Genomic DNA, 12,443 nt, shown 5'->3' with positions numbered 1-12,443 from the left:
TATAGAAGAAAAAGTTGTTCTTCTCAAAAAGAAATGCAATAAAATAAGTTATGTTCAACTCGATCTGACAGAAAACAAAACAACCCGTACTATAAGAGAAACTGTTTAGCCTGGAAAATAAGTGCTTCAGTCCAATATGGAACACAAGTTTTGGGGTGGACATATCAATCCCACAAACTTGCTATCTAACGTTCCTTGTGTATCTTTGAAATCCCCCTAACCCCCCCCCCCCCCCCTACACACACAACATTAATCCTTGTCCTTGCTAATCCAAGCTTAAAATAGCCGGCTGAGTGTCATATCTTTGTCTCATTGGTTTCTCAAAGGTCCCTTCATCTCCTTTTCCCTCTCTTGTTTCCAGAGGGTGGTCTTTGAAGCTGAAACTTGGGTTGTACAGCAGTACCAAACCCAGTCCCTCCAAGCCCTGTTGTGCCTGTGCCAAAAGCCCCTCCCGGGGTGGTCCCTAGACTCGGGGTACCAAATCCACTGGTTAGACTTGTGTTCCCAAAACCAGTTGTACCAAACCCCGTGGCTCCTAAAGCGCTGGTGCCGAGAGGTGTACCGAATGCTGCTCCTGCAGTTAGACTAGTTCCGCCTAATCCTGTTGTGGTCCCAAACGGGTTTCCCAGGCTTGTAGCCCCAGCAGTTCCCAGGGAGCCTGTCAGGCCCACAGGGTTTGCTTGAAGCCTACCAAGTCCAAGTGCTTGAGGAGCTGCAAATGAGGAGTGAGAAATAAACTAAAAATATTGCTCACTACTGACGTAAAGCAGTTTCAATTTTCCACTCTAGAAGCTATGGGGTTGTCGGACGGTAGGACACCTTGCTAATGAACAGCACCCTTTCACGTTTTTGTGGCCGTGGGGTAACGTAGCTCTCGTCAAGGATGGTTCCTCCCAATACAGAGAATTTTTTCCCGCACTACTATGCGCGAAAAGCAAAATAATAAAGAGCTTTTGAAGTTCAAAGAGAAATTTGGGGGTAACCACGCATTTTTCAGGGATGGTTAAGCAACAATTTCTGGACTTGGTTTTCCAAATTGAAGCTTAACTATCTCAGAAAAATGCACGGTTACCCTCAATTCTCTTTTTGCATTTAAACATCTTCTTTTCCCGCATAGTCATAAACCGCACAAGAATACCTTTGAATTAGTGATTATCAGTGTTTAAGAAATCAAAGTTTCTCGGACCATCCTGAGATGCACCGAACGCATGTGCAGTAGCAAAAGAAGACACCCTTCTTAAATCTGCTTCATGCAATGTTTCCATCACAGCTTTTTTACTGCTATTGTCATTTTTAAATGTTCCGTGAACCCCTCCCCCGCTGAGGCGCCAACAATGACCCCGCAATCCCTTTCTTGTACCAGGGTCCTCATACTTTCTGTAGGGGGCGGGGGGGGGGGGGGGGGAGGGGAAGAGAAGGAAGGTGGGGGGGAGAGGGGGCAGGAAGATAACAGATTTTAAGTTAAGACAACATGATTTAAGTCTGTCCAATCTAGTAGTGCTGCAGTCACGTCTAATTTATATCTGACTATCAAAGTGGTCACACTTGGAAAGTAATAAAAATGACCAAATTCTGCTGAGCCAGCTGTGTTTTTATTGCAGTGTCCAGTTACCTAGAGTAAGTGCATCATTTAAACATCACCTACTGTCTTTAAAGTACCTGCAATATTTGTTGTGGCTGTGATAGTCGATGCTGAATTGCTTGACAACATTCTGAAAGGACTGGGACCAAGACCAAATTCTGCACCTGTGGGACATTCATAACATTATCACTAAAGTGAAAGAACTGAACTAATCAACATTAAGTGGTTAGTAATGGCCTCCCTTGTATTAACCTTTATGGAAAGTGGTTTCCCGTTTCCCTAGCCAAGTTACTGTGTTTAGACATGTGACTTACATGTATAGGTTAATTGCTTGTGACGTCATAGAGACCATGTTGGTGGATAGGAACAATAAGATTTTTCTCCTCTGAGAGTTAACTTTGCAAACTATGTGAGCAAATTTTCTTTTGTTTTGACACCAACATGGCAGCAATGCAACCCACCTATTGCTTGTACCTGTTGATAATGTATAGCAGTACTGTTCGGTGAATATCTCAAAGCTCTGATTAGCATTAAAAGGAGAATACGAAAACAAACAAGCAAACAAACAAACGGGGATGCACAATCTGCGAGCCAGCAAGGCAGACATGCGAGGTCAGGTTAGCCTATAAAACACTCTGGTTACCCTAAAAAGCACTCAGCACTCTTAAATAGCTCCCCGGTTAGCTTAACGATTACCATTTATGTTGGGGGTTGTTCATGCCTCGCAGGTCTGCCTCGCATGCGTCACTGGCTCGCATATTGTATACACTCCAAACAAACACACAAACTTACTTGTCTTTGATAAGTCCTTTGAACTGTTTGCAAATACGTCTGTGCTGTCCTTGAAATAAGCTCTCCTGTAGTTAAGGTATTGTTCTTTTTGGACCTACATATAGGACAGTGAAAATCATTTTCAGTCCTTCTCTTTTACCTAAGGTTTAGGATTTACCTGTTAAGGACCCACTGACTCTTGCTGGGTTCATTCTAGAGTGTGGCATTAATAACCACAAAAAACTCCATTAGAAGCCAATTTCTAGAATTTCTGCATGATAATTTGATTGCAAAGTTTTCATAACTGAAGGCATGGCATTCATTGAAAACAGGCGTTTTATTAATTAGTGATTGATGTGTTTTTAACCTGATTGAATTTCTGTGGATAAATAAAGATTGATTGTTTGATGTGATAGGCTAAGTATCAAAAACCATGGGAACTTCAAACTTCAAGTCCCCAAGGGAAGTTCAACATTTTCAACTACTCTCTCTCCTGGCAATCAATGCACAACATTTAAAATCTCACCCATGTAAAGTTTTTGGTAGTTTACCTTGGCGTTTTTAAATCGCACACAAAATTACTGGAAAAGTTGCCAATGAAAACATCCTCTAAGATTGCTTAACTTCCTCACCTTGACAGCTTCATGAATTTCATGAAGTTGGGCTGCAAGTGCAATAAATGTTTCATGAACCTTGTGCATGACTTCAGAGAGATCTGTAAGAGAAAAAGACTAATCAAGGACAAATAATGTAGAATACAGCTCTAGTTCAACAGCTTTGACTCATGCCCAAATGGCAACTTGCACACAGCTGACACTGTGCTTAAGAAAATAGTTGATAGTTGTAACAATAATGTGCAGTTCCAGAAAATATCCATATCCCCCCCCAAGGAAGGATTTTTGTTTTGCCCCCTCCCCACCCCCTAGGAAATTCCTGTTTAGTTTCATACTTTGCTTCTAAAATTTTGACTTTTAAGACCCCCTCCCCCTAGGATTTTCCGATGACCTTCCATGGCATGGGTCTGGAACTGCACAATCAGCATTTGTAACAAATTAAATTTTTTGTTCTGTCCTGTACACTACAAAACTAAAATTGAGACTTTATCCCACTACAAGGCTGTCAACCTCACACGTCTTCAAATATGGAGAATATGACTTCCCCGGTCAGCAATAACAATGCGCCTTACAGAGGTGTCGCATCAAGCCCAACTTCACGTATTCATAGAGGGGGGGGGGGGGGGGTGGGGTGGGTGGGAAAGTACATTACACAGTACCAGAAACAATGTTAAACATTTCAGATTTTCTTGTCAGAAAGTTGAGTCTACGACAAATAGCAAACTTCGTCAATAATCCGGGATATTACAGACATAAATCTGGAGACCAGAAGATACAGCTCAAAATCTGGAAATTACAGACATAAATCTGGAGCCCGGGAGATACGGTTCAAAATCTGGAGACTCCCGGATTATCCGGGAGAGTTGACAGCCCTGCCACTAAACTCACTTAGAGTAGATAATCACCTTGTGGTGTTAATGTTTGGCCTTGTGACAGTGAAGCTAGATGACTCTCCATGACTTCAATTTGTTTTCTATACACCAGCATTCTTTGTTCAAATGACTCAACTAGACGCTGAAAATACTCCTGTGGAGCAATGTTCTCGTGCTGCAGAGCTGGAGGTATGTCATTGGTTCTTTGAGCAATTTCAGCATTTTTTAGTTCCTAGAAATATGCAAATTAGATAGTTACAAAAAATCTGCATTGGGATTTAATCAGATAAGTTAAATTTGATTATTTATAATACTTTACCACATCCAGAACACAAGAAGAAACTGGTAAAAAGGCAGTGAACTGTATACCTGCCAACTTTTTCTGAGTCAACTGTGAGATTTTTGCCTCGTCATTAGCGGGATTTCTGAAAACGTCCGAGCCACTTCCGAAGATTTCCGACAATTTTACGAAGACTTCCGAACGTTGCCGAGAATGTCCAAAGATATTTGACGACCTTTGAACACTTACAATTTGAACGGATTGTAGACATTTGAAAGCTTTTGCGATTGTTATAAAGGGCAAAGAAATAATACATAACAAATCTGAAATGAAATGAAGTTTTTTTAGAACAACTCATCCGGATTTGTGAGTCAGGCATGAGAAATTGTCCTTGATGCGTGAGATCGTTGTCTTTAGTCTGCAGGGGTGAGACTCATGCATAATGCGTGAGACTTGGCAGGTATATGAACTGTAACAGAGTTCACAGAGAAACTGGGAAAGAAAATTCCATGACTTTTCATGACCTCAAAATTGAAGTGAAAACAATGTATTGATCAGTAAAATACCCCACTGGCTGAACATTTTGATGCTTGACACAAAGTTTCCAAAATATCTAGTATACTTTCATTAACCATCAGCTAAAAACAATTTTGGGACAAATGTGAAATTCTATGACTTTTACATGACCCCAACATTTTTTTTTTCTAATTTCCATGGCTTTTCCAGGCCTGGAATGCAAATTTCAAATTTCATAATTTTCCATGACTGTGTGAGCACTGTGCAACTTCCTAGCAAGCTTAAACTCTTAACATTGGAGCTAGTCTGTGAATGAAATTCCTAAGTGTGAGTACCTCTCAAGTAAAAGCTACTGAGCACTACTTTCCCCCTGGGATGTGACTTATCATGAACAAGCTAAAGGGGTTGAAATGCTTGAGTTGGCAAGTGACACCCCAGAAATTATAACCATTCAAATGAAAGCTACTGAGCAGTATTGTCCTGTAGTACTGTTTGTTACACATCAAAAGATGGTTCTAAGGCCACTCGACTGAAACCTTCTTGTGTAAAGGCTGGTTTCCATATGATCACGGATCGCAGATCGCAATAAGGTCTGCGATTGTCTTCGATCATATGGAAACTACTTCTGCGATCGTGATCGCAGACAATCGCAGAAGATAGAACCATGTTCTATCTAAAGGCTGGTTTCCATATGATCGCGGATCGCAGATCGCAAACAAGCCCAATTGATCGCAGACGATCGCAGGAGATAGAACATGGTTCTATCTTCTGCGATTGTCTGCGATCACGATCGCAGGATCGCAGAAAGAGTTTCCATATGATCGCAGACGATCGCAGACCTTATTGTGATCTGCAATCATATGGAAACCAGCCTTTAGATAGAACATGGTTCTATCTTCTGCGATCGTCTGCGATCACGATCGCAGAATCGCAGACGATCGCAGACCTTATTGAGATCTGCGATCATATGGAAACCAGCCTTAACCATCCAACTGAAATGATCAGAATTAGTTCCCTTTGGCACTGTTTATTATGTTGTGTACTAAGAAGTTCTAACTTTTGAGTCTGAAGACAATGCTGTTTGTTGCTTGACATGACTGCAAAACGTAACTTTTAATTCTTTTTCATGGGGGTAAGATCCTGCACTAACTAACCTGTGATACATCCATTTTAAAGTTTTCTACTGCACAACCGTCTCTCTGAATGCTGTTTGACACCAGAGCCAGTGCCTGTTAGAAAACCCAGGAACAAGCCAACGTCAACAATTGAAGGAGAAGAAATCAATGTTAAAAAATCTCTCTTATGCAATTCAACAGTTTAGTGGAATGATTTTGCAAAGCCTTGTCTGCAATGTCGGTATACTCTGACTGGGCAAGCAAGTACCAAATATTATTTGGTGTTTTTCTAATGAGCTACCATCTTGGATATTTAGGAGAATGAAAGAAAGTTGGAGTGGGTAAAAAGAGTCAGGCCACACTCTTTGCTAACCCTTTGATAAACGATATTAGCTGCTTTCATAGCAAGACATTTAGTGATGAGGAAAAATTCCCTACTTCAAAGGGCAGTGACTACACTGACTCCCCTCCCCCTGGGGAGGAAGGGGAGAAGGTACTCCCTGTAATTGACTTTACGGGTAGGTTCCGCCTAAAAGGGGTGCCTTCTTCAGGCGGAAGGTATATAAAAGGATAGGGATTTTACGCACTGAAGCACAGCAGGAGGTAGGGAAAACTGTGTTCTTATGTACAAACTTTCAAAAAACAAATGAATGGTTCTCTTGTATCATGGGCAGTTCTTCAGAGCGGTCTTTGCTGCAAATGCAAAATGCTATTTGAAATAGTAACAGAACCAATCACAATCTGATCCTTTTAAGCCTGACACAGTATGGCCAGTAAATCCCACCACACCCAAAAGACATGCAGTAATTATGGCAAGCACACCTGTCTGAGGGCGATGGTTTCTTCACGAACTTTATCCAGTGCACTTCCAGACACTCTAGAAATCTCATCCTTGTGCTCTTTCTGTTCTTTGACATATTTTCTTCAAACAAAAACACCAGGCAATAACAATGTAATGCTCTCTAACTCATCAGCCACACACCTCAGGAAGAAGGTTGCAGGGAGGGGGGGGGGGGGTGGGTAGGGTGAATGGCTCTCATTTAACTGAGGTGAAAATGCCTTAATAAGGATAGGATAACTTTATTTATACACGGTATTTTCATCAGCTACTTAGATTATCATTATCAACTAACTATCTATCTACTTAACTAGGATTATAAAAGTTAAAAAATAATAAACCAAAGCTAAACAATAAATGCTGCTTTTCTTGGAGGCCGTGTTTAAAAATCCTACTTATAACTGTGGCGTTTCAATTTAGTCTTAAAATCATTCAAGGAAGTTGCTTGCCGTAATTCTATTGGCAAACTGTTCCACAACTGAGCTCCACTGTATGAGAAACTTTTCTTTAAATAATCAGTGTGCGGTTGTGGAAGAGTTTTCAGTATTCCTTACATAATAAGGAATTCAAGAAAGTCTTTCCTGGCTTTTGCTTAATGTGAGATAACTTAATCTTTGTAATGAGAATCCCTTTTCAAAGTTCTCCAAAAGCAAGTATTGCACTGGTTCCTCAAGAAGAGTAGTACAAAATGAAAACATTGCAGCGTACAGAGACCACCTATGGAACTGAAATGTTTTAATAACATGACTGACATGTTTGGCACTCACTTGATGTGTTCTGCTATTTCATTCAAAGGATTAGGTAATGGTGTGTCTTTCACATCACTGAAAAGAAACAATGCGCAATTATCATAAGATTAGAATATTATAGTGGAGGATGATACTAACTGCAATCTTGGACGGAAACTACCTAACGGTAGTTGAGAAAAATATGAATTGTGTGCACAGATTTCCTCTATCAGGAGAGTAGTAACCCTTCACCCTCCCCTCCCCCTCACTCAATATAATTTGCATTGAAGTTGGGACAATTATCCAACCTTTTTCACAGAAGCAAACCAAGACTGATGAGGGGGAGGGGGGTTGAGTTGTTGATGTATTACTGTAGCAGTGGAATATGTAGGCCAAGTTTCTCAACGGTTTTGTCCAAGATTGTGGGCAAAACCTTGTGGTTGGGTACTACTCACAGAGTATAAATCTATAATGACCCAGTGTTGGTTATTTGCAACTGGTCCATCACTTTGATTTGTGTCACCAAACTGTTTTTGACAGTAGATGCCACTATCTTGAACATGTACACTCACGGACAGTAAAAAGTTTGTTTCAGAAAGCTGGAGGTTGAGATTGCTGGAAGTAACTTACTGTATAAAAGAGAAAACAAGCTCTGTTTCTGTATAATACTGCAATATGTCCAAGATGACTGTGCTCAAGAGTAAAAGTGAGAGCCTTAGCTTCTGTATTGATATCATCCAGTCATGTACTAATTTTTTGACAATGTGAAGTTCCAGAAAAAATCCAAACCCACCCCAAGGAAGGTCATAGGAAATTCCTATAGAGAGCGGAAGGGGGGGGGGGGGGGGGGTGTTAAAATTTTAGTTAGAAACAAAGTATGAAGCTAAACTGGAATTTCCTGGGAGAGGGGGGAGAGGTGCAAAACAAAAACCATATGTGGGGGAGTATGGATATTTTCTGGAACTGCACATTTCTTTTTGAATGCGACTGCAATCATTTAACTTCAAAGAGTGCAGAGCCGAAAAGTTAGTCTTTAAAGGGATAAATGGATACAGTGTTGTGCGCTGGAGTAAATTTTCTTGTCTATAAAAAGAAACGCGACATTCCGGAGACAAACCTACAGCTGTGGCGTCAAACCACTAACCCTACCATCCTCTTAACAGATGTCTTATCAAGAGTCCGATGACCTAATAACTACACATGTCCACTGCGTCTTTACACAAATATGCACATACATCCATTATAGTCAAATGTATTGGTAAAATGCAATTAACAAGACAGAACACATCATAACAGTAAAATGAGTCAAGTTTTATTTTTCTCTCCTTCAGTCTATAAATGTACTTACTGAGATACAGTTAGCTTGAACATGACTGAATAAAAATTATACAAAACTTACCACCTTTGAAATTCACAAATATTGATTATGTATAGTGCAGTTTAGGCTGCCTTCAAGCACAAAAACACAAAATTAAATTTTTAATATAACAGCAAAATGAGTTGATTTTTTTTCTACTCTCTTTTTAGTCTGCAGTGTACTTACAGAGATACATGACTAGATAAACAAATGACTTACTTAAGGGGTCTTTTATTCCCACTTTGAACTTAACAAGTTAATTATGTACATAGCACGTTTTGCAACTGTTTTTGAGGATAAATACATTTTCTTAGTTTTTAATTCACGTGGTGAAGTGTGCTTGTATGTTGAAAATACTGGTATTCTTCAAACTTTAGAAATAACAAATTATACCAATGGCTAAGCCATCAAACATTATTAGTTTAATTGTACTAAATACCAGTGTGAAATTATGGTCCAAACAAAGCCTTATTGAAAAACTACTCTGTTTTATCACAAACACAGAGACCATCCCACTTAATTTTTAATTTTTTTCCAGGGCCCTATCTCTGGTAAAACTGGGTAAGCCAGTTGCACAAAAAACACATGCAAACAAGAAAATAAATAGTAAATAAATAACTATAATTAAGTATAATAACATGAAGCACATGGGCCTTGATTATTTTCTTCCTGCCATTCAAATTTTGCAACAAGACTTCTAACAGACATTGTTAGTGCAGTGATTTCATTATTTTTAGAACATAGAAACGTAAATTTAAACATGGACTGAAACAGCAGGCAACGAGTTACCTCTTTTCTTATATTTTGAAAGACTGAACACTGGGTCAATTAGGAAGTGGGATATGAAACCTTTTACCTGATAGTCTGACACATTAGTTTTACTCCTTGAAAAAACATGGTGCACATAGAACCACCAGTGTTTACTTTTGTACTTTCTATGTGTACACTGCATTAAGCTTCTTGGTGTTTTTATGGAGTACAACACAAAGACCTATTTTCACTTAACAATATTAGATATTATCTCCTAAAATTACACACCCAGCTGTAACTATGAACCCACAATTTTCGTTCTGGGCTAGTTCTAATTTCGTCATTGCTATCTAAATCACATCAAATATTAATAACTCATGGAAGTTTTGAACTTTTTCATTCAGTAAATGTCAATATTATTGCTTGCACCATCGTGGGTTAATTTTCATCACCAGTAAAATACCACTGGATATAAAGGTGGAAAGCTGACACCATCAGCAATGGTTTTTGCGAAATGTTTTGGTGCTTTCATCCTGATAGAGCAAGAACACAAAATACAACAAAAACAGCTAAAATGCATGTACAGCTCTTGGGCAGAGAGGTGAGAATGTTTGTTACTCGTACCAAGAAATGTGAGTGGAATATTAGACTGAACCAACCAAAGCTAAACCAAAACATGTTCCAGCAGATCGTTTTGAGAAATGACATTGCATACAGGAGGAAAAGCCAATTCTACAATACATTGCTGAGTTACTCTACTTAGAATTTTAATTTATGAACCCGAGATTCTCCTAACATCACAAGGAAATATTAGGTTTGTGACTATCAAACTTTCCATTTGCTCCCTTTCTTCCTTGTATTTTACTACATTTCACATCATGTTTGAAGTCAAGGTTTTCTGTTTCGTTTTTGGAAATTTGTGTCAAGTAGTCTGATTTCTACTGGACTACTCTTTTCTTGTATTTGATATTTGCCAAAGATCTGATCAAATACATGTTCACATATGAAGTGGCAGACTGAACAGGTATATGGTTATTGATCACTTTCATCTGATTCCTCATCTGACAATTCCTCCTCTGATTCTGATGAAATCAGGTTATTATACCTTCCTAAAGTGCCATCCGGTGCAAAAAACCTCAAGACTTCAAAGAAATAAGCAGCAGTCAGACGGTTACCAATCTTTGGGATGCGATCTTCTCCTTGCATACGCAGACTGATACCTTCCTGTAGAAGTTCTGTAACCTGAGTCAGCTTCTCAATATCCAGCGGTTGATCTTTACCTTCCAACTTTATCAGTTTGCCATCTGGTAAGGTGAACTCAATTTGTACTTTATACCAGCTTGGGTCACCTCCCCCATCACCATGCATTGAGGAAAACACTTTCATCCATTTGCCTCCAACACACCTGAAGGAAACTCTGTTCTCCACATACTTGTTGGCAATTGAGCCAGCACCATAACCATTTGCTTCTAAGGACGTTCGTAGAATCAAGTCAAGCAGCAGTTGTTTTGGCACTTCTCTTAAGTCGTAGTCATATGCAATGCCAAAAACTCTGTAAGAATCTTTATCCAGGCATTCCAGGATCTTCCTTTCCAATCGCTGAGCCAACAGACGTACAGTTTCTGCAATCATTTTGGGATTCTTTGACTCTTGATCTTCACCACTTTCCCATCCAGACACTAACTTTTGAAGACTGTTTTCGATGTCTTGATACTTGAGGAACTGATCGATAGCAGCTTGCACAGAAGCAGGGGTAGGCTTTGTGTTCCTTGCAGCATCCTTAAAACTAAGCCTATGTTCCTCACGCAGCCTATTCGGGCCTGGAAAGAAGTAACACAGCCAGATAAAGAAACGATCTGTTATTGGGGGAAGGGTTTCGCCAAGTTCTTTCTGTAGAAGTTCTATGACTTCTTTCATCGGTTCCACAGCATCACTTGCTTCCTCCTCCCCCCAATACATGTAATCTCCAGGTGAGGAGCGGGTAAAACCTTCCGACTTTACATCCAAATCCCCACAGGTTATGTGAATGCTTAGTTCTGGATCGTAATTATGGCCGTAATCATCAAAGTACGAAGTATTGATCACCATATTCTTTCCACAGCTAGGTAAGTGAAGCGTAAAATTCCTGTGTTTAGTAAAAGAGGTGGCTCTTGGTTCGCCTTCTTCGTCACTGAATTCTTGATTTCTGAGCCAAGTAAAGAGTTTAGCGGCCACAGGTCCGTTGGTTTCCCAAACATTTATCACTTTGTCATAGGTTATCATTCGTTTTGCCGATGATAGCCGTGCAGAATCGCGGAGAAGATCCTTTAATTTGCAGTATTTTATATCGTAATCGTGGTCAATTTCGACTATGTACCGCTTTATATAATACTCGGCCTTCGCTTGCAAAAGGTTCGTATGCAGGACGCTTCTCGTGTTTCTAGCCACTTGAAGAAATCTTTGGCAGGTGAGGACGAAGCTGTGGAAAGTACTCGGGTCATCGATATTAGAAACAATGCCGAGAAGACAGTCATCCGTCAGCGAGAACACGGACGCCATCTTGATGAGGCCTCATTTCCAGGATCTCTCTTTCTGATCTTTTCAACCCAGGAGGAAGGAAGGGGGGGGGGGGGGGGGATTCAAGTGGGGGTGGGGTGGGTTTAACTTTTGACATGAGAACAAAAAGGGAAGCGCATTAACAAATGTGGAGTAACTAATGCGGATAACACATCTTGAGAGAAATTGTCTTGGTGTTAAAGTTTGCCACTGAAGCAACTTGAGAAATGCCACAGACGGTTCCTTCCATGCCTTTTGACTCATTTCATATAGCACCAGACCAACCTTTTTTTCTTGCAGCTATTAACTACCACTGCGCAATTAATTTCCATGCCAGCTGCACTTTGAATAATATTGCGATCATGAATTTTTTCCACCATAATTCAACACAAATGATGAATTGTGATCAGGCCAATGCATGTTTCGTTACAATATTATTCAATATCTAATGGCAGTAAGGTGATACCAAGGCTAAAAACTTGTAG

At 39.9% G+C, this 12,443-nt stretch overlaps 2 protein-coding genes across 2 annotated transcripts in view; both read right to left on the bottom strand.

Annotated features, from left to right (window-relative positions):
• Positions 1-41: 41 nt before the first annotated feature.
• LOC146471605 (nucleoporin p58/p45-like) overlaps positions 42-12,443 on the bottom strand; it is a 47,420-nt gene continuing 35,018 nt past the window's right edge. The window contains exons 2-9 of the mRNA XM_085120129.1: positions 7,356-7,412; positions 6,573-6,672; positions 5,790-5,864; positions 3,873-4,071; positions 2,986-3,068; positions 2,375-2,468; positions 1,660-1,746; positions 42-712 (exon numbers count right to left, since the gene is read on the bottom strand). Coding sequence (XP_084976255.1) covers positions 333-712; positions 1,660-1,746; positions 2,375-2,468; positions 2,986-3,068; positions 3,873-4,071; positions 5,790-5,864; positions 6,573-6,672; positions 7,356-7,412 — 1,075 coding nt within the window. The 3' untranslated portion in view covers positions 42-332. The remainder of the gene's footprint in view (positions 713-1,659; positions 1,747-2,374; positions 2,469-2,985; positions 3,069-3,872; positions 4,072-5,789; positions 5,865-6,572; positions 6,673-7,355; positions 7,413-12,443) is intronic.
• Positions 8,607-11,993, bottom strand: LOC146471612 (uncharacterized). The gene has a single exon (XM_085120136.1). It carries the CDS (start codon positions 11,959-11,961, stop codon positions 10,456-10,458), a length of 1,506 nt encoding a protein of 501 aa, XP_084976262.1. The 5' UTR covers positions 11,962-11,993; the 3' UTR covers positions 8,607-10,455.

This window comes from Pavona decussata, unplaced genomic scaffold (genome assembly GCF_977016875.1).
Source record: "Pavona decussata unplaced genomic scaffold, jaPavDecu1.1 SCAFFOLD_102, whole genome shotgun sequence".
Classification (NCBI taxonomy): Eukaryota; Metazoa; Cnidaria; class Anthozoa; order Scleractinia; family Agariciidae; genus Pavona; species Pavona decussata.
The sequence above is the reverse complement of the archived record's forward strand: the minus strand, read 5'-3'. Positions and strand labels throughout refer to the sequence as shown.